This window comes from Protomyctophum bolini (assembly GCF_963924005.1).
Source record: "Protomyctophum bolini genome assembly, chromosome: 8".
NCBI lineage: Eukaryota > Metazoa > Chordata > Actinopteri > Myctophiformes > Myctophidae > Protomyctophum > Protomyctophum bolini.
The window spans coordinates 39264175-39286239 of NC_137869.1; the positions used below are offsets into that span (position 1 = coordinate 39264175).

At 46.4% G+C, this 22065-nt stretch overlaps 1 protein-coding gene across 1 annotated transcript in view; it reads left to right on the top strand.

Moving 5' to 3' along the window:
- Nucleotides 1-1036: 1036 nt before the first annotated feature.
- Nucleotides 1037-22065, top strand: part of shdb (Src homology 2 domain containing transforming protein D, b) — a gene marked incomplete at its 3' end in the record, with an annotated part of 36108 nt that continues 15079 nt past the window's right edge. The window contains 4 exon segments of the mRNA XM_080769999.1: nucleotides 1037-1189; nucleotides 2875-3285; nucleotides 5797-5947; nucleotides 15202-15555. Coding sequence (XP_080626125.1) covers nucleotides 2917-3285; nucleotides 5797-5947; nucleotides 15202-15555 — 874 coding nt within the window. The 5' untranslated portion in view covers nucleotides 1037-1189; nucleotides 2875-2916.

Sequence of the window (22065 nt, forward strand, 5' to 3'; positions counted from 1 at the left end):
ATTTTTGCCATCCAAATGCATTATATGGTTAAATGGGCCCTAAGAGATGCAGAAATTAACTAGAAAAAGTGCCCTTCTGGGCACAGGTACCAGGAGGATAGGAGAGTGTGTGATGTTTGGCCAAATGTTTAGGAGTAATTTAAACATGTTTGTTTGGGTTTGTGTTAACCCCATATGAGACCTCTCCCTGAGCGTAGGGAGAGGGCACATATGGGGCTAGGTTTGTGTGTGTGTGTGTGTGTGTGTGTGTGAGAGACACAACTTGGCCTGTTGTAGCGCAACCATTAGGCTGATTTGAGAACTGTCAAGTGGCATTTCTTCCTCAGCCTATAGTGGGTATAGGCATGCACGGCTTGAGAAGACGTGGATATGCACGGCTTGAGAAGACGTGGATATGCACGGCTTGTGAATCCGTGGAAATGCACGGCTTGGGATATCCGTGGAAATGCACGGATATACACACGGATATACTCCCAAAAGTTGCGTAACTGATCTGACAGTGCCTGTTCCTCTCCGACGATGTGCATCACTTCAATGTCCACAACTTCAGTTATGATATTTAGCGTGGTGACTTCTCCTTGCACCAGCCATCCAAATACACTTTCCAGTGTCTACTATGTCCTTACTATGTGTATACTATGTGTATACTAGTCCTTCATTCAGTCTCTCCATTTTTCCTGTGTCTTCTCTGGTCCTCATGGTGGGACTGATTCCTATCTGTGTGGCAAACTTGGCCAAGGCACTGACTGCACTATCAGCCCAAGGCACTGACTGCACTATCAGCTCTCCAGAGTCTGTGCTGCTGATGTTTCATTCAGTGAATGAACGGTCGGCTGACTGTAAAAGGGGAGGCTGCTCCATTGGGAATGAAGCGCCTCCCCTTTAATCGCGTGTGGTGGCTGGCTGGCTGGGTTTCTCTCTCGTAGTGTTTAGTTGCTCTCACTTCTTCTGCACATCAGTTGTTCCTCCGCGCGGAACTCCTTTCTGTTTCAGCGCTTTTCCTCTGCGCAAAGGATCTGTGTGTGTGTGTGGGAGATCTGTTGTTTTCTGCAAGAAACAGACAATTCAAACTGAAGGGTTCTTTTTTGGAGGCGGGTTTGTTTTCTGTGCTTTTCTTTTGCCATCAACATGAAGGAAAGCGGAATAAAGCGCACGAATGCAAAGTGGCTGAAGTAGCGTACTGAATAAGGTTGGTGACAGACAGTGGCACTGGTGTACCGTAGTAGATATCAGCGAGCAACATTAGTGGGATTTAAATGGGGGGCTTGTTGGTTTTTATGAGCTATAAGAACTTACACTTTCACTCTACTTTTACATTTTTTTGCTTGTCAATATATCTATTTTTTTCTTACTGCAGCTGAGACAAAACAAATGACAATGCCTGTATACTATTTCATTCTATTATTAAAGTAAAAACCTGCTAGCTGGTTTGAATTTTTTGATTGAGTAATTTTAAGGTCGCTTTTGTTTTACTGCTTGCAGGGCGTGTGTTAATTGTAGCACTTGGGTTAAAGTCCAACCGTTAGTTAGAATGTTATTTCTCCCCCGTGTCCAAGACCAAGCCCAGCTGTTGAGTGTCTCTCCTGTTGTTGTGTTGTGGGGTCCATGATCCATAGGTTGTGTGGAATGTGCCTGTGTAGATCAGAATCATCCTGTTGTGTTGGGGAAGTGGTGTGGAGGACTCGCTGGACTGTGCCTCTGTGGATCAGAACCATCCTGTTGTGGTGTGGGTCCAATCCATCCATAGCTTGTGTGGAATGTGCCTCTGTGGATCAGAATCAGTGTCTTGCACAAATTGATTAGATGTGATACAATAATTACATGAAATATTACAAATTTTTACACAGTTGGGCTACATTTTAATTCTTTGACACACACACACACACACACACACACACACACACACACACACACACACACACACACACACACACACACACACACACACACACACACACACACACACACAATTCAAAGTGCTTTATTGGCATGAGAAAACACGTTTACTGTTTACATTGCCAAAACAAAAAGTGGAACAATACAATCAAAACAAAATGTATAGTACACTTGAAAGGCAATGTCTATGTAGCAAGATCACTCGATGCAGGAATACACACAATTATTAATCTTTAGGGTGGTTGTGTTCCATTTGATATCCTTCTCTCACGAATCTTGCTGCTGTGTTTGCACATTGTTGTACTTCGCCCAGCAGATATTGCCATTAGTCATGTTTTCAAAATCTCTGTGGGTGATTGTAATCTGTGTGAAGTACTGTATGTGTCTCTGATGTGTTGGTACAGTGGACAGACCGTTAGGAAATATAGCTCAGTTTCCACTTCATTTTGTGTGCAGTGGGTGCATAGTCTGTCTTCTCTCGGGAGACAGGTCTGTCTATGACGGCCTTTCTCGATCGCAAGACTGTGCTCAATGAGTCTGTACCTACTAGTTAAGATCTTTCTTCTGGGCCGGTCACAGTGCTCAGGTATTCTGCCACAGTGTATTCTCTGTTTAGGGCCAGATAGAATTCTAGTTTACTCTGCACACACACACACACACACACACACACACACACTAATCTGCTAAAACATTTACTAACCTCTCTCAGACAATCAGACACAATGTCAAGCAACTATAACATTCTTGGGGTGCCCGCTGGCCAAGTGGTGCAGCCGTGCACATACGGTATATTATAGGCTTTGGCCTAACAGTGCGTCGCGTGTTCGAGTCCCGTTCATGACAACCTTTGCGGCGTGTCTCTCCCCTTCTCTCTCTCCCAATTTTCCTGTCTATCATTCTGCACTCGATCCTATATCAATAAAGGCAGAAAAGCAAAAAAAACGAAAATCTAACGTTCTTGCCTCTATCTATCTGCAGCCTCTCTCTCTCTCTCTCCGTCCTGGGAGCTCCGCTGCCTCCATGGCCAAGTGGCTCAAAGACTACCTGAGCTTCGGCAGCAGGAGGGTGCCTCCCCAGCCGCCCACGCCGGACTACACCGAGAGCGAGATCCTCAAGGCCTACCGGCTCCAGAAGAACCTGGACTTCGAGGACCCGTACGAGGACTCGCACGAGGGGAGCCGCTTCCGGAGCGAGTCGTCGATGTCTGGGGGGAACGCCGACTCCTCCTCCTCCTCCGCCGCCCTCCCGTCGGCGTTCGGGTCTCCGCTGAAGTCGGCGAGTTTGGACACGAAGTCGCCGAAACACCGGCTGATCAAGGTGGACTCTCAGGAGCTGGGCCGCGCCAAGATCCTCCTCAGCGCCGTCTCCCTGGAGGACCACCAGGAGCCTGTAAGAGTCCCCCCGAACCGCGTCTGGCTTTTATTTCTTTGCATTGTTAAGTACGGGCTAAAGGAAGGTTAGAGAGTGTGTTTTAAAATAAAAGTTCACGTGAATATATGGAGGGTAAATGTTAGAAGCTGGTGTGGCGTGACAGGAGATAATTCATAAGCTCTAGGGCACACAGAATAACTCTTCCTACTTCCGGGGCCCCTTCCATACTTCCTTCACAGGTGTTACTGATTATACTAATGAAGGTTCTGTTCCATTTAGTGGTTCAGTGGTACAGTGGTTCTTAAACGTTTTAATTTCAAGGACCCGCATAACTCTGAGAGTGTACAAATGGACCCGTAAGGTTCCATTTGTTCCAGTTCCAGACCTGTACGGGCCATTTGGAATCCACTTAAAGGACACTTTGAGACCCACTGGTGTAGCAGAGTGTTTCCAGTGAGCCAACATGCACAATATCAGCAGCACCCTGACTCTTGTTTGACCAGAATGGAACAGAGCCTTCATTAATATCATCGGTAACACTCGCGTTCCTTCCAAAATGGCGTGTGTGCACTGAGCCCATTATTGAAAAAGGACAAACTTCACCCACCCACCCACCCACCCCCCTCCTCTCCGTCACTGAGGCCACTTTATTGATTAGACTCCTAAGCAAGTGACTGGTGACGTGTGTGTGTCACAAATATGCACTGTGTCCATAAATCTCATTAGGGTCAGCAGCGCCACATAAATTGGCCCGTCCTCGACGCTTAATGGAAGAAAGTGTTATTGATGGCTTTGAAACGGACCAATATGTCGGGAGGGGCCACACACACACACACACACACACACACACACAGTCCCCTGGGATTTGGTTCCTCCCATAAATAATAAACAGGATTTGGTTTAGCAAGCTGAGCGAGAGACGGCCTCATCCTCACATGGGGTGTGTGGGTCCGTGCATGTATAGTGTTGTATCGTGGTGATATGTCAGGTGCCGTACGTGGGCGTAATTTATGTCACGGTGTTATTGGTGCCATCGGGACCTTCTGCCTCATCTTGGATGTATGTGGCTGTGTGGGTTGTGGAAAACGCAAGCACAGCTGCTGCGATGAGAACTGTGAAGTGAAAAAAAGAAAAAGGAGTGAGAGAGAGAGAGGGAGGGAGGGAAAGAGTGGCAGAGAGATACACACACACACACACACACACACACACACACACACACACACACACACACACACACACACACACACACAAGAGACAAAAGACAGAGATAGATAGAGCCTCGCCATGTGTGTTTTTTTTTTCTTGGGATTTTGTCTTTCTATTCATTGAACCCACATGCTGAGTACGTTAAGCAGCGTATTCCAGGGTTTTACTACCTTCAGTGCTGCTGTTAAATCCATGACTCTCTCTCTCTGCCTGGCCTGCCTTGGAAAATGCTACAAGTGCAAAAGTGTGTCTGAAGTGCGTCGGGACAGAGATGTGGTCTGGACTCTGGAGTTGTGTCGATAACCTCCTGTCTCTCTCTTCTCTTCTCCATCCTGGTGCTGCTGCTGCTGCCCCTCATTAATTTCCCAGGGTCCGTCTGTGGGAACGTCCATGCTCTAATTAACATTGCAGATTCCCTCGCATCGATAACCTGTTACGGAATCCACGTGGGATTTGGATGTAATTTAGCGAGGGCGTGTTGCATGTCTAAGGAGAATCGGTGATGTGATTTTGTGAGGGCGTGTTGCATGTCTGCAGGGAATCTGTGATGTGATTTTGTGAGGGTGTGTTGTGGTTGCACGAGTTTGGCCAATACTCTGCTTGTCTGTGTTACGGAGAAAGAGAGAGGACAATACAGACAACAGAGAACGGGTGTGTGTGTGTGTGAGAGAGTGTGTGTGTGTGTGTGTGAGAGAGAGTGTGTGTGTGAGAGAGACAGACCATATGGCTGCCTTTGTAGTTGATGCTGTGCCAGCTGACCAGCGCCTTCCTCCTGTGCTTGTATGGAGGAACAAATGTTCTCAACCAACTCACTCCTCTGCTGCTTCTGCCAGCAGAGCAGTCATTTTCGGGCATGCTTGGCATGCAGTTCTCATTGGGGAAATACATACTGTATATAATGTTCTGCTCAGATGGCAGTGATGTGGTGTGTCAGCCTTGTGTTTTTCTGCCTGTTGTTTGGTGAAAGAGTCCACAATGAAAGTCCAAATCAATGTACAATAATCTCTTAACCACTCACAAATGAGTAAGAGTTAAGTTACCGTATGGGGTGTTTGTATGTTAGATGACGTTTCCAGGCTTAATTGATGTATTGTGCATATACTGCGTGCACACTGCATGGGCAATGTTCCATTTAGTCACAGATGCACCAGAAAACAGAATTTACCCATCGTCCTTAAACATCCAGGTTGTAGGAGATCAATGCAGTATTTTCTATTCTAAAATACGAGAACTTCACAGTGGAAAGTGTAAAATCACCTCTCTACATGTTGGATACGATGAGGTGTATCATTTTGTACCAATATGGCTTGTGTCCCTTTTTAGGTAGTTCCATCTGCACCGTTGGCGAGGGACACCGATTACTCCGATCCGTTTGATGCCCGTCTGGACCCACGTGCAGAACCGTGCCTTGGACTGGTTCCCTGTGAGAACAACAGCTACATGGAGCCGTACGAGGCCCAGAGAGTCCTAACAGGTGGGTTGATTAGTTCTCTCTTTAATGGGTTATTTGCCCTTGTCTAACGGGCCCCTTTGGTAATAAAAAAAGGGCCATTACCAGCTTAATGGTTTGTCCCGGCATTCTTAATTTATTCACTTTGACCGGTTCATTTAAATAATTTGATTCGTAATTTTTACCAATTGAATGCAAAATTAATCGAATCATAGCAAAACTGACCTCCGCCAGGTCAGGTAGGTTATTGTGGCCTCCTGGTCGCGCTATAATAGGCCAATGTTGAAAAGAGTGCCATTTTGTCTTACGCCTTTGAGGCATTTTGTTCCAAAAATGTGTTTCATCCACCTGCTGGTGGCGCTATAACAGACCAATGTGAAAAGGGTGGGATGTATTTCCTCGGGTCTAGTAGGAATGTGCGTGCCAAAGTCTCACGTAAATTGCATGCTGTGTTCATGACCTGAGACATTTTGTTCAAAACGGGCCAATCCTGCAAACTTTGGAAGCCAATGTTGGACCATTTGGATCATGGATTATGAAATATCGGACAGATCCGTCATGATCACATGACTATGGAGATAGCCTAGTGTGTACCAATCTTTTTTTTTTGCACAGAATCTGAAGGAGAAAAATAAAAATAAAAAAGTATAATTATGAAGCGTCATTTTGACCTCTGTCGCCACACATTCTGAAAGCCTGTTATGTTCTGATTCCGGGAAGAAGATGCAATGCCCGTGGTCATTACAGTTATGAATTACATTGACGCTTTGGACAATAGTGGAGTTCTACTGTATGACTTCCTATTTATTCTGGCAAGATGGACCATTCTTGTAAGTATAGACGAATGCCTTTTTCAGTCTTGGGACGTTTTGTAGGTTATGTTGATTATATTATATTATATTATATTACTGCTCCGACCTTATCCTTTCATCCTAATTTAGACTATAAGTGGCACAATGGGTGTGCGGATTTGACGGATTTGTAAGCTTTAGACATTAGTCTCACAGCTCTGCCCTTCAGGAATGTCTCTCTATCCAGCGTCCCCTCTCTCTCTCTCTCTCTCTCACCCCCCACCCCCCCTTCCTCCCATGTCATTGTCTCCAATCCTCTCTAGCCTCAGATCCATCCATTTCCATTTGTCACTTTCTGTTCTAACATCTCAATCTCCCCTCTGCACCCCCCGCCCCTCCGTTAGCCCCCCCCGTCTACTCATGTAGTGGACCCCCCCCCCCATCCTTCCCTCCCACTCCCTCTCACCATTTACTCTCCATCTCGAGAACTCCTGTCGGCCCCCTGAGGGAGTCTAGACAGCCCCTATAATCTGCCTCTCTGGGACGTGTCGGCCCTGCCCCTGTTTGTTCAGTGCTGTTGGCCGTGTGGCTTCATTATGGTCAAACTAAGTTAACGGGGCACGTTACGGGGGCCGCAGGTTTTGGATCGGCACATCCTCATTTCCCTTCTTGAGCCGGGGGGATCAACCGTAATCTCCCAAACCCCCGCCGGACCTCTCTGTGTTTGCGTAGCAGTGATAACTGGCCTTTTGTCACGCAACGTCTCTTTGAAAAGACCATGCAGGCTTTATGGTCACTCTAGATCTGTCTCTGTCTGTGTCTCTCTCTCTCTCTCTCTCTCTCTCTCTCTCTCTCTCTCTCTCTCTCTCTCTACGTTTGTCTGTCTGTGGTTGCTGTGGAATGGAACACACACACACACACACACACACACACACACACACACACACACACACACACACACACACACACACTTCCGTCAAAGTCTGACTGTCACCCTGTTTTCCACCATCAGGTTTCTCATCCATTTGTCATGAGCTCTGTCTGCTTTCATTTCTCCTTCTTCATGTGTTCCAGCTCCCGGTTGTGTCGTTGACACTGTGTGTGTGTGTGTGTGTGTGTGTGTGTGTGTGTGTGTGTGTGTGTGTGTGTGTACGGTGCTACAGCCAGCGCAGGTATAGAGCAGCGTTCCGTTCAGCCACACTGCCTCTCTGTCTCTATGACTTAACATCAAACGCTGACAACACCCCCCCCCCCCCCCCAACCACCACCATACCCACCCTCCCTCCCACCTCCTCCTGCACCCTCCCACCCACATCTCTTCCCTGCTCCTGTTCTCTCATCACTCCTCCCCTCCCTCCTCCTCCTCCTTGCCTCGTTCCTTACCTCCTCCTCCCTCATCACCATCATCATCCTCTACCTGTTTCCGACTCTCTCCTCCTCTCCCTCTTTTTACCGTCTTTTTTTTTTTACCCCCTCTCTTCCACAGCTCCTGCTCCTCTCTCCTCCCCCCCCTACCCTCTCCTCCCCTCCCCTCCCTCCCTCCTTCCATAACCCCAGGGCCTTTCCTCCAGGGCTTCCTCTCATGGTCTCCATGGTGACAACGGTGCCATCCAATAGCGTGTTGAAGGTTAAAGTTTGGCTCTGCCTCCCTCTCGCCGTTGAACCCTCCCATTTTCTTTTTGCATTAGCGCTCTTTCCCTCTCACATGAGTGCACCTCGTCGTCGGCAGGGCTGCCCGCAGGCTGTGGACAAGAAGAAAAAAAAAAACGCCTACTATTTCAATTTCTTTCCCCTCTCCTTTGGTATGATATTCAATATGTCTCCATGTTCGCTTAATATTTAAAAGGGTGCATTTTCGGAAACTCACGCACCCACTTCAAAGGCCTATTTACTTAGTGCTCCCGCCGCAGCTGCTCGGCTCCCAAGCTATCGATGTTGCCTGTTGTTTTTTAGAAACATTATCTGAATGTTTTATCTGTGGGCTTGTGTCAAGCTTCTTATCTGAAGGTCGCAATTGACTCGACTCCACAGAACGGACTCCGTTGGGATCCGTGTCTCGTGTCGGGACGCCCCGAGAATGTGTTAGCGAGGGAATGTGAATGCCCTGGCCAGCTGTGCTAGATTGCTGCTGTGATCAATCAATCGGTTAATCAAGCGTTCATTATTTGGCACCCCTTTGTGCGTAATTGCAATACAAGGGGATTAACGATACGGTGAAAATACAGCGAAAATGAATGGTGAATTGGGGAATGAATGATGAATTGGGGAATGAATGGTGAATTGGGGAATGAATGATGAATTGGGGAATGTTGATATTAGGAAATGATAATATAGGAAACGGTGGGAGGACATGGTAGAACAGCGAGACCGGTGTAGCACAGTAGCAAACGAGCGTAGATTAAAATAAAATGTAAAAAGGTATGTCTTAATACCTGATTGTTGATTAGGGGCTTGGTCCCTAATAGAGTAGAAAAAAAACAGTAGAATAAAAACAATAGGGGCCTTGGCCCCTATTGTTTTTCAAACAACCTTTGACCTTTAGATCTCCCAATTAATAATGATTGTATAAATTATATGATCCACTCCTGGGATTTTCGTACCCTTGAAATTGCATTAGCATTAATTTGTGCAGAAGAGTCTGGACCCTGCTAATGCATGGTTGGCTGCGGGCGGGCGTATACAGTACAGCGCTGACAGACAACCCCTTCAGCCAATCGGAGTAACGATAGAAGTGACGTCATCTCCCAGCATCCAACCAGGGTGTAGTAGAGTAAGAGCGGAGTCGCTTTGATCTCGCCGCAAAGCGGGTGCCTTATGGGCTATAAGTTCCAAACATTGCTCCTATGGCTGGAACTATCCCATTGAGATAGAATGAGCACGTCCGCATGCCATTGTTACAACGGGAGTCAACGCTATAGTGTCGCCACTCTCTCACTAATATTACTCTGTCTCCAACCAGGTGGACTCGAGCCCTGTCCCCGTCTTATCTCCGCTTGCAGCTTATATATTTTATGACTGGTTTTACAGTTGTTTGCAGAGTGTATTAAATGTCCTCAGCTCCTCTGGCAGCCTGTTCAAACACTGTACTGTACTGTAAATACTGTATCTCTGTAGTTCTTTGTTCTCACCCGGGGAACAAATAAAAGGACCGTGCCAGAAGACCTGAGTGGTCTAACTGGGAGGGGAAAATGTATTCTAAAATGACTCTCCTTCGGGTCTTGGTCAGTAGGCTACAGGTATACCGCTATTACACGACACATACTGCTGCATTCTGAATCATATCTATATAGCTTATTTATAGCTAGAGATATTTGTAAGTATATTTGAGGTGTTGGGCCACATGGTGGCATCACACTTAAATAAAATCATTCATTCATTCATTCATTCATTCATTCATTCATATAGCTTTCTTATGTACACCAGAAAGGAGTGTAATTTCTTGTAAAATTATTCTTAAAACTAAAAAAAATCACAACATATTATTTAAAAGACAACATGTGCATTATATGTACAACAACATAATACAAAATCCACAACAAAACGGCAACCAGCTATTCAAGTATAGTGGCCTCTCAGGAAAAACAATCACATTCTTCCATCACCATATTCTAGATCTAGAGACACATGCTAAGGATGTGTGCGTCACCATTTATTCTTTTTTTTCTGGGGTAATACAGAAATAATGGATATGGGGGGGAAAAAAGCGATAGGCTATTTACTCGTGAGTCGTAAGGCGTAAAAATGGGCCTTTATGTATATGTAGTTTATGAGTGGTTCTCAGGTGGGAGACTGTTGTAAATGTCTTCTTCAGTTTGCGCCACGTCGGTGCTACACCTTGGTGTCAGCGCTGACGTATAGCGGACTGACTCTCAGCCACTCCTCCTCCCCAGGAGGAAGGATGTCTTGACTGACTCTCAGCCACTCCTCCTCCCCCAGGAGGAAGGATGTCTTGACTGACTCTCAGCCACTCCTCCTCCCCAGGAGGAAGGATGTCTTGCCTCAGGATCAGTTGTCACCTTCTCCAACACCTCCGTCTCCATGCCCATAGAACCCTGAGGTGTGGTCCCTGTCGACGATCACAGATATGATGATGACGTCTGTGTACGGTAGTCTCTTCTGTGTGCATGGCAGTTGGTGTCGTTTACCCCCACAGTCTAGTCTATTCTGGTCCTTTTCAATCCACACCCTGCATGCACAACACTGTGTGTGTGTGATACACCATTTTGCCGTGAAAAAAGGCCCACCGATAGATGAATGCAAGCGCTTAGTAAAGTTGGTACCGTAATTGTCCCTCTGTCTCGTTATCATCGAACAGAGAGGCTTGTGCTTTTCGTAAATTTGAGAGGAATTGAGATAATTACAACATTGCATGTCGTCACTGGTGTTAATAATATCGTTGTAATAATATCTCAAACTTATATAGCGCTTTTCTGAGCTGTAAACATTAACAAGCGTGTCGCCGTCCTGACCAGTGTTTGTTTGTAAAGTCTCTTATTCACAGCTTGGCCGATCATCAGGGGACTTACAAGGCTTATTGCCACCTTTTTTAGTAGCTCATTCATAAGCCATTTTGTTTTATCCTTTATCCAGCATTCATTAGGGGTTCCCGTGAAGGGATGTTTTGTGCTCATTTCTTTCCTGCCGCCGTTTTGCAAATTTCCATAGTGGAGACATTACATTTTCTCCAATGACTGCAAGTTGTGTGCAAGAGAAATATGACCCTCGCATGAGGGTCCTAGAGGAGCTAGGAATTAGGAGTAGGAGGCATTACCGAGGAGCTATGAGCGAGGAAACAAAAGTTTATCTCTGACATCGCCCCTACGGCTGGCAATGTTACGTGTGTGTGTGTGTGTGCGTGTTCATGCACTGTAACCATAACTACACAGTTCACCGTCGTCTTTGTTATAGTTAGGAGTTATAGTGCTTGTTGTGAACAGCACTTTGGGCTCCCCTTGAGAGTGTGTTTGTGTGTGTGTGTGTGTGTGTGTGTGTGTGTGTGTGTGTGTGCGCGCGTGCGCTGATTTATACTGTGCATTGTTTCGCTTGACAGGTGTGTATGTAGTCACACAAGTGTTTGTGCACTGGATTCGGTGATGGGACTAATTGTTGGGCTTGATGGATGAAGGCATCGCTTTGGCACTGTGTTGGTGGCAGTGTCTTTGTGGGTGGCCTCCAGTGGCTATAAAGAATGACACTCACCTGCTCACCTCAATGCTGGTTTGACCGTGGGGGTAGAGGTGGGAGAGGTGGATTTGTTTTGTTTAAATTTTTTTATCCCACAATTTTGCAACACACTTTTTCACCCAGTGTCAATTATCTAATGTAATCCTGATGGCAGTCTGCCGTCAACGAGGCGGATGCGTGCATGCAACCTCGCCCTTTTGGGGGCGAGATCGCTTCTTGCCCTTAGGCGTCTTACTATTGGTACTATCGGTGCAATGTTTGGTGCACTGAAGAAAAGTGAAGTATGGTAAATGGTGCATTTATATAGCCCCTTTATCCAGGGCGCTTTACATAGATTGTGCATTACATTCACCCATTCACACACACATTCATACACCGATTGCGGCGGAAGCCATGCAAGGCACCAACCAGCACATCAGGAGCAATTTGGGGTTCAGTGTCTTGCTTCGACATGTATGTAGACAGGAGGAGCCATCAGTTATACATTGTTCAAAAAAGAGTTACAAAAAATATGTACTGTAAAACAATGTAGGTCAAAACCTTTGAAATGTATTTCCAACATAATTAACAATTCATTTCAGATTTGGTTCCTTTACAGATTTAGCCCACATTTTCACATGGGGCATTAGGGCTATAAATGAGGATTATACTGAGAAATGAGCTCCCCTGTGGTCACGGAAGCGCTGGAGAAGTCTGATGGAATATTCCTCACAGATCTCATATCTCTCAACGGCAAAGTGGACGAAAAACAACTATACAAAACAAATTAACTCTGCCAAACAATAATTGGGAGTAGAGTAGAGTATAGAGTAGATTAGAGGGACTTCTCAAACTCTGCGGTCATTGTCATGGGCAGATTCTAACGAGGCTAGCCTTCAGCTGTGAGCGACCAAAATACAGGCAGCCCATGTGGGGCCATAATGTACTCCAGCAGAGAGAGACCACTCACCCTGTTGTTAAACTACAATCGAGACAGCCAATTTCTCTGCACCCTCCCATACACACACACACACACACACACACACACACACCTTCACATCTCTTTCACAGCCCGACGCCAGACACTCTACTCACTCTCCACCACTAACAATCAAAACTGAGGAGGTTCAAACTATACTGACGGTAAACCCAGAAGGCTCCAGGGCCAGATGTCGTCTGTGTCTCCCCCTCGCTTCCACTGTGGAGATCATTCTGTCTCTGTCTGGCGCCCATCTGCACTGCCCCTTATCTTTCTATTGTATATCAGCCCAGAGGTCCGTAGTACGCCAAGGTGTCTGTGACACAGACTTGGTCTTGTCCGTGGACATTCTTTGATTATATATCTTGTTTTAAAGTTATTCTTTTGCTTTTTCTGCCTTTATTGATAGGTTGAAAGTATAGACTGACGGGAAATGGGGAGAGAGATGGGGGGGGGGGGGGGGGGAAGACACGAGGTAAAGGCTGTCTGGATCGGGAGTCGAACCCGCGGCACGCCGTCAGGCTGGCTTAGCAGCCTAGGTGCCCAGACGGTTGAGCTAGCTAGCTAGCTTTTCTTTTTGACAAACCATTATCCAATAGTGTTCTTATTTTGATCATAATACCCAATTACCGCATGTCAAGTCTCCACTACCTATAGTGCCGAGTGTCGCGTCTCAGTGCTTTGCGTAGCTAGCTCTCTGTGCACTACAAGCGGAAAATATAGTTTCCGCTTTTGGGAGAGGAGAGCTAATAATCAATTTAACTGTCCTTTGCAGACTAGTGTTGGAGTGATCTGCCCACAATCACTCAAAGGATGCGTCTCGCTCAGTGCATGTACAGTATAGCATTACAGTACAGTACAGTCTACACTCTACAGTATAGCATTACAGTACAGTATACAGTCTACACTAGTCTACAGTATAGCATTCTGGACGATGATATCCAAAGTGCTCTATCTGTCGCTCATACAGGATCTCTGTGTGTACTGTGGACGTGGTCCCTTTACTCGACTCCTGAGCATTTCTTTATAAGCAAAACCGCTGTACAAAGCCAGCTAGGGGCCTCGCTCACTCACACACATCCGCTATGGTTTATAGAATAGATCCAACATGATTTATCCTATCTCGTCTCTTGAGAAATGCTGCAAACTCTTCACATTTTGACGTTGAAGGAGGACGGGTTGACGAATGGCTTTTCGGGGCGGTGGATTTACGGGGCTGTCGGTTGAGAAATTCATCCTTGGATTATTATGATTTTCCTTGAATTCCGCGTTGAGGAATGATTGATGCGTGATCTGATGTTTGAAGAGAGCCGTGGGGTGTTGAAAGGAGAGGGAGATGATTTGAGTAACCCAGCGTCTCGCCCCCAAAGGCCAATTTAAGCCCACACATACGAGCCGCTGAGCCTTATATACGGCAAGCTGTGCAAACACAATCTGTCTCTCCACGCCAGTCCCAGTCAGGTCGACAATCAATAGGCATGTTGCTGTTCACTTTTGTTTAGTGGAACCTCGTCGTGTTCCGACAGCTTTTCAGGTCCCCTGAGCGTGTTGCCCCGTCGCTGACAGGTTCCTACGCCCCGCCGGGTGTCTGGCAAACATTTGGGAATTCAAAGTGTGTGTCGTGTCTGCATGGCTAACGAGCAGTGGTGAAAAGTAACTAAGTACGTGTACTCAAGTACTGTACTCGAGTACAAATGTGTGGAGCATTTACATTTTTCACTATACATCTCGGAGTCAAATATTCAACTTTTACTGAGAACTTTATACTTACTATGTAGATTTTGATTATTAATATTAAAACAAAACATGCATTCACCACTTCAGCCCTATTTTAACGCTGGCCATTTGAAAATAGCCAAGCTTGTAGAGCTAGAGACACAAAAAACATATTTTTTTCACCACTGCTGATTGTGCATGCAGCGACATCAGTGCGCTTCACCATTCTCTGGCTTGGTTTTGGCTACAGTGACATTGTGAAAAAGGCCAGCTCACATCATTTTATACTCTACTGAGCTGAGGTCATGCTGACCTCCTCAATTAAGAACTGTTGGCTGGCAGAGGGCAAATTGACCCCTAGCCTATCACTGCTGTATTCTCAATTAGTGAGCACCTGTATCCACCCTGCAATCAGCACAGCACACTCTAGAGTTTGTCAAGCCTATAGTTTTCTGCTCATTCTGTACAGACCACAGCAGCGTGTGCGTCTCTTTGTTGTGAGTACTGATTTCTTTATGTGCTGTTGTTGTAAAAGTGTTTGGAAATGTGTGCATGTTTTAGGCAGGTGATGTTGTTGTACGTGACTGTGTGTAACGTACTGTACGTGACTGTGTGTGTTGGCCTGACAGAGCTCCAGCGTGGACCCGGAGGAGGGGGGTGGACACGGGGAGAGGTCCAGCTCTACGACACGCCCTACGAGGACGAGCGGAGCCGCGGGCCGGGCCGCGGGCCGCCGGGGTACAGCGGGCCTGGCCGGGGGCCGCCGGGGTACAGCGGGCCTGGACGGGGGCCCCCGGGGTACAGCGGGCCTGGACGGGGGCCACCCGGGTACAGCGGGCCGGGCCGGGGGCCGCCGGGCTACAGCGAGGCACACGAGGAGGCCAAGGAGAGCAGCAGGCTGCCCCAGGACGACGAGAGGCCGGCCGACGAATACGACCAGCCCTGGGAGTGGAAGAAGGACCACATCTCCAAGGCCTTCGCAGGTGACTTGATTTATTGATTGATTTGAAATACTATTAGACATGATAATGAAATGAGAGTATACTGTGCAGTCACACACTTGGTCTTAAAAGGTTAGCATCAAAACAAGGTCCTTTGCGGTCTCGTTTCCATTCGGGTCCTGTGTGTTAAATTCATAAACGTGACGTGAAAAGTAACAACAAAATTCAATCTCATCACAAGATATAAAAAACACTGTCCGTGCTGCTCCAGTGTCCTCTCCTCCTTCTGCATATAAAAAACACTATATGTACAGAGTGGAAGAAAAAAGAAAGAAAGGGGGTGTAAGGATGAGGGAGGGGGTGGGGGGGGGGATCATCACCTGTCTAAGGGAGCAGTGAATATTTCCTCTCCTTTTGGCCTGAATGTAGGCCAGTGATCTGCATTTTGTTAGGGAAGGTGTCAGGGGCCTTCCACACTAGGGGGGGCAGCGCTGTAGAAGGAGAATTACATTGACTGATGTTTATTTTATAAGTGGGTTGTTGTACCAGATCGTTTCTCGCTCCCTCTAGTGTTGCGTCTGTGGGTGTCGCTGACTTTTGTCGAGGTAATTACCGTAGTCAGGTATATGTGGGTAATTGAGGGCATGGAGGGCAATCTTTGAGTGGTGCAACCACTCCAAGGAACAGCAACAGGGGAGTTGCACCACTCTGTTCACACGGGTGTGATTTTTTTAATGTCAATCCCATAACGCTGTCCTCTACTCGGAGCCAAGTGCCAACCTAGACTAGCAGAATGGTCTGAAAGGAGGTCATGGGTCCCAGAAGGGGGTAAACGACGTTGGCGTCGTGGCGAAGGACGATAACCGCGTGGTAAAGTTGGCGTCCACATCATGTCCAAAAGCACTCGTAGACGGCGAGCGTCCCCAGGTTGATAAACAGTCATTTCGTCTATGTCCGCTCTCGTCTCACCGCGTTCAACCACCTGGGGTGGATATTGATTTTTCTTCACCTCGCCGGGCGCCACACACTCGACTCGTGACGGAGAACCCACTCACTCACAGCAAACTGCACGGGAATCCATATTGGAATCATATCTCTTTTTCTTTCTTTTTTTCCCCAGTGATTTTAATATTGTAAGCATTTTCTTTCATAATCATTTGTTCTTAACCCAATCTGGGCTGGAACCCCTTTGGGCGTTTTAAACATTATGTTGTAATTTAGCTATTGGAAAATAGCAGATCTACAAGCTCATAGCGCGCCACCGAGTGGCGCGCTACGAGCTTGTAGGTCTGCTATTTTTGAAAAATCGTGAAAATATTTATTTCAGAAAACTGGAGGATTTAGAATATTTCTTTTAAATTTTGAGGTCACAAAACGGCCACAGCACTAGAAGGGTGGATGGAGAGTGGCCGAGTAATACCCCATCGTCAGTGTTCCATCTTTTTAACACACGGAGTGTATTTAGTGTACATTTAATTGTACGAGTTGAATTAACGCAAGAGTATATCTTTTACAGTGAATTTAAAGCCAGGCAGAGGAGCTGTGAGTGAGTGATGGGGAAGTGTGGAGTAGATCATAACACAGTACAGCAGGCCAAGCCGGCTTCATTGAGCTGCATCTCGCAGTCACAAGGTCAAGGTGATGGGATAATAAATCAAGCTGCCTTGCGTGCGCACACACACACACACACACACACACACGCGCGCTCACCTCCTCTTTTCCCCCGTTTCCCCTCCTCCGTCTGCTCCCCCCCCTCTCTGTTAATTACATGCTTACATGTGCGTGACTGATCCGGTGCTAATAAGCGTCATGGTCAGCAGAACGGCACGCGACTACACGGTTTAATTATAGACGTAAACCTCGTATACGGGTTCCGTTTCTAGTACACCAGAGTTAAATTATCTAAATTAGCTTTCGTGCCGCGAGGAAGCTCGCCTATAAGTGCACATATATAATAAATACAAAGGCACACCTTTTTTTTCTCTCTTTCCAATCACTTTGCACATGCCGACCAAACGACGGAAGTAGTGCCATAACTCAAGTTGGGGGAAATCGATGTGATTTGGACGTGCACACAGAACGTGCACGTGACTTAACCTAAGTCACCTCTCGCCTACTGGGCTCTCTCTCTCTCTCTCTCTCTCTCTCTCTCTCCCCCTCATTCTCATTCTCCCCATCTCCATTTTATGCCAAAAATGCACTCTTGAAAATGAGCATGTACAGCAACACCATTAGAGAGAGCGGAGGATTAGAGAGGAAAACGTTCCTGTGACTCGGAGTCGACCCCCCTTGCCTTGTTTTCTTTTCCACTTGGAGTCAGCAGTGTCTGTCAGTCAGTCAGTCTCTCTCTGTCTGTCTGTGTTGGACAGACCGTAGCACTGACTGCACATTGTAAACACACAAACACTGTTTTCCATTCTCAACATTTAATCCATATTCCCCCACACACCACCCAGCTCTCGTGTCTACAAGAGGGGGGAGGGAGAGGGGAGAGAGACAGCGAGATGGAAAGAGGAATGGGGGGGAGAGAGAGAGAGAGAGAGAGAGATAGAGAGAGAGGGACATCCAAGGTTATGGTAGATTTGATGCTCGTGGACGGCCATGGCTCCTCGGAGGGGAGGGGCCTTGAGGAGAATGAATGGTCGGGGGTCTCTGGAGAGGCTGAGGGGAGGGCGGGGAGTCACGGCCATGGTGGCAGGGTGCAATCAGTCACCTGGTGAGGCTACACGGGCACGCACGCACACACAGACACAGACACACGCACATAGACACAGCTTCAGCCACTGGGCTGTCCCCCACCTTTCTCCCTCCCTGCCGATATGACACACTCAGTCAGATAACCCGCGGTAGGGGGCCCACCACCCCTAACCTCATCATCACCGCTACATGCACACACACGCACGCACACATGCACGCACATACACACACTGAAAACCACAAACGCCTCTACACAGATGGTCTTTGTGGCATAAACCAGTCATTTAAAGCAGGGATTTCCAACTAATTTTGACCCAGGGACCACCGTCCATGTATAGGAGCAACCTGGGGGACCACCACCACTATTGTGTTGGAGTGGTTCCGTCCTAGACCCAGCTGACACAATAGTGGCGGCGGTTCATATGCACCATTCCATGGGTTTAAGATTAGGAGCTGGACAAAAAAAATCTAGTTTTTGAAGCATTTTATTTCCCAGTAAAGATCAGGGATATCATTCTATACTAGGCTAAGTACTTTTTTCACTGTTCCTGGAGCAAAACGGACAGCCCTCGCATTCGCAAGTCCTCCCTCAAAATATTATTATTCACATAAAAAAGGAAACAAGAATACAAGTACTTTTTTTTTTAATTGACAAGTACCGTTTTGTAATTATTTTTCCTTCTGAATGCATGGCCAGTGCAGGGACCATCTGCAATACGTCCGTGGACCCCCAGGTTGAAAACCCATGATTTAAATCAAGGCAGAGGCAAGAAAGCGCATGCATTAACCCATTTTGGACTGAGGTCGATTAAAAAAAAGGCTTCTAAATCCTATTTTTTTTCCTGAAAAACCTATGTTTCTATGTCAGTGGTGCTCAACCTTTTTCATGTCAAGGACCCCCAGAATTATCTCCATTGGGCCACGGACCCCCATCTCAAAATATGTAGTTCCAGGGACCCCCCCAGAAGCCAATATTTGAGTTAAAAATGTTCACTCTGAAATATATATTCAATGATTTGCGCCACATTTTAACGATTTTTCAAAAATAGCAGACCTACGAGCTCGTAGCGCAACACTCGGTGGCGCGCTATGAGCTTGTAGATCAATACAACGGAGAGGCTGTTTATGGTTTGCCTTCGTACAGTACGTGTACGTATGTGTATGTTATGGGGTGTCTGTTCATATTACATTTATCCTCCAGCGCCGTATGAACAAAATCTAAAAATAAACATTTAGCAGCTTCCACAACCCTGCTTTATATACCCCGTACAGTAATCAGCTTCTGTCGTTCCCACGGGTGTACACTACAGTATATACTAGAGTGTGTGTGCATATGCATGTTATCAAAATGATACTTCAAGCCAAGGATTACCACTATGTGTCCTGTCTGTCGGCACCACGTCTGTCACGGTCAGTTGTGTTGACAGCCGTAGAGAGCCTGGGGGGGGGACGGGGGACGGGACGGTTAGTGTTGTGACAGCCTTCATTCACTCCAACAGATTTAAAATGTAAACACTAGGACGCTGTCAGCAGTCACCACCGGCGCCCAGGTCTAATTGCAGCTGTCATTAGCCCGTTTTGGACGGGAAACCCCTTTTGGCGTTTTTAAGCATTACGTTATGCTTTTGCTATTGCTATTGGAAAAATCTTGAAAATGTGGCGCACATTTCGAATATATATTCTTTCAGAGCAAAAATCTTTGCTTCTGGCGGGGTCCCTGGAACAACATATTTTCAGATGGGGTCGGAGTCCAATTACATATTATTCTTGACATGAAAATGTTTGAGAACGACTGATGAAAACTGTCAGGATTTAGAAGACATTTTGTAGAATCGTCCTCGGGTCTGAATGGGTTAATGTGTGGAAGTCAGAGGCTCGGGTACAGCAATATATGAGTGGCAACTCAGCTATTCATTATCATTAATGAGCTAATGAGATTTAGTGTGTTCTCCAGTGCAGGTTAAAAACTACTGCCTGTCTACATGTCTACATCAGGCCAGTGTGTCGGTGCTTTGCGCCCTTACATCGTTCTTGAGTACATCCGCCTATGTTATTGTGGGACGTCCTTGCGATTGGTTCCCACAGCACCAATTAGCGTCCGATGTCTTTGGCACTGTCCTGCTATAAGGCTCATTCTCCTGGCTGCTATTTTCTGGCTCACCCTTGACATGATCTTGTTGGTAACGTGTACCCTTGCTCTGACGTTAAGTACTGCACGCAGCATTCTGGTGTAGCAGCACTTGTATATAGAGCGTCGCAGTCCCTCCCCCTTTCAGAACAACGAGTGGCCCAGGAAATGAACCGCAATGCATTTTGACCATAGGCATTTCTCAAATTATTAATTTAAAGACCTTTTTAAGTGTCATACGAAGCCAGCTCTTGTCGTGACAAATCATGACAACACACACAATATTTTGGACCAAACAAAGAATTAGAAAGTAGGAAAAAAACGGCAGGTTAAAACACTTTTTTTGGTTGTTTTTCTTCTTTGTAATTATTTGTTTGGTCCAAAATATTGTGCGTGTCGTCATGATTTGTCACGACAAGAGTTGGCTTCGTACGACGCTTAAAAGGTCTTTACACTTGAAAGAAAAGTCTGGTCCGAAATTTATTCCAGAATTAAGATGTATATAAATGATGAAGACACAACCGCTCTGAAGGAGTAATTGGGACAACATGAAATAAATGCACAATGCAACGAGTACAGTATATAAAGTCCACGAAATCAGCAAAGAGGGTGTGTCCTAACATGAGTACATGACATGTTCAGAGACACTGGCAACAACTGGGCAATGAAGCCATTGAAGTTCTGGCTGAAACCAGTATAGCCTGACTGGCCCATTGATAGATGTAGCAAAAGTGGCGACCCTGATAAGGTAAAACCCTGAGAAACAAGGAAGTTGCTGAGCAGAATTATTTACACCCTCCAGCATCTGTGCCTGTACCGCTCAAAGGGCCTCCTGACCTTGTCTCCTTGATCAGGGCGACACTCCCTAGAGACCTATCAGTTATTAGCGTTGGAATTTGAGAACAGCATGTTAAAATGAAAAAATAAAGGGAATTAATTGTATATGAACGAATATTTATATTCTCCAATCAATCCCTTGCCCTTTTCCCTCTGAAAAAACAAACAAACAACTCTTTTTGGTACAGTGTATACACTGTACAGTAAGTGGACCATGGTGACATTGATCAATTCTTGATACAATTATTTAGGCCCCCAAATGTATAAATCTCACACTATTAAGGCAACCGGGCCGGTTCCACTCGCTGCACAAGGTGCCCTTTTCTTTTCACTTGAGGCACCTGCCCCTCTAAATGTCTGTGCACGCCACTGGGCTTCAGGGTCCAGCATTATTCACTGCCGTACATGTATATAGAACAGACCGTTGCATGGACGAAGCTGAGTTTGGTTTGACGGGGGAGGTTGGAGTTGCATATACCCTGGTCATGTCGTTCAGGGCCGTCAGCAAAATAGCTGCAACTAACACAAATTAATAATTGTTAGACTTAGGTGTGCTAATGTACACTCACTCACTGACATGACTATTGGCACACCCATATGACTCCGGGGCACACCTGCAGTGAATCTAATGCCGAACGACACATGCAATAGGATATATGGCGACATGGTTACCTGAAGTTACGTCAGCTAGTCCACCAGCTATAGCGCTGTAGCTATTTTTATCTGTCTCCTCGTCTCCATTAATGACGAAACCTTCAAGGGTGAGTGAGAATGATTGCATCCCAGACAATCCAATGCATTTTTAATGGCTGGCTGCCGTTGATGAAGTTGCGCTGAACGTGCTTCGTTTTTCAGAATTGTATCGTTATAGTTATTGTGCTTAAAAACAA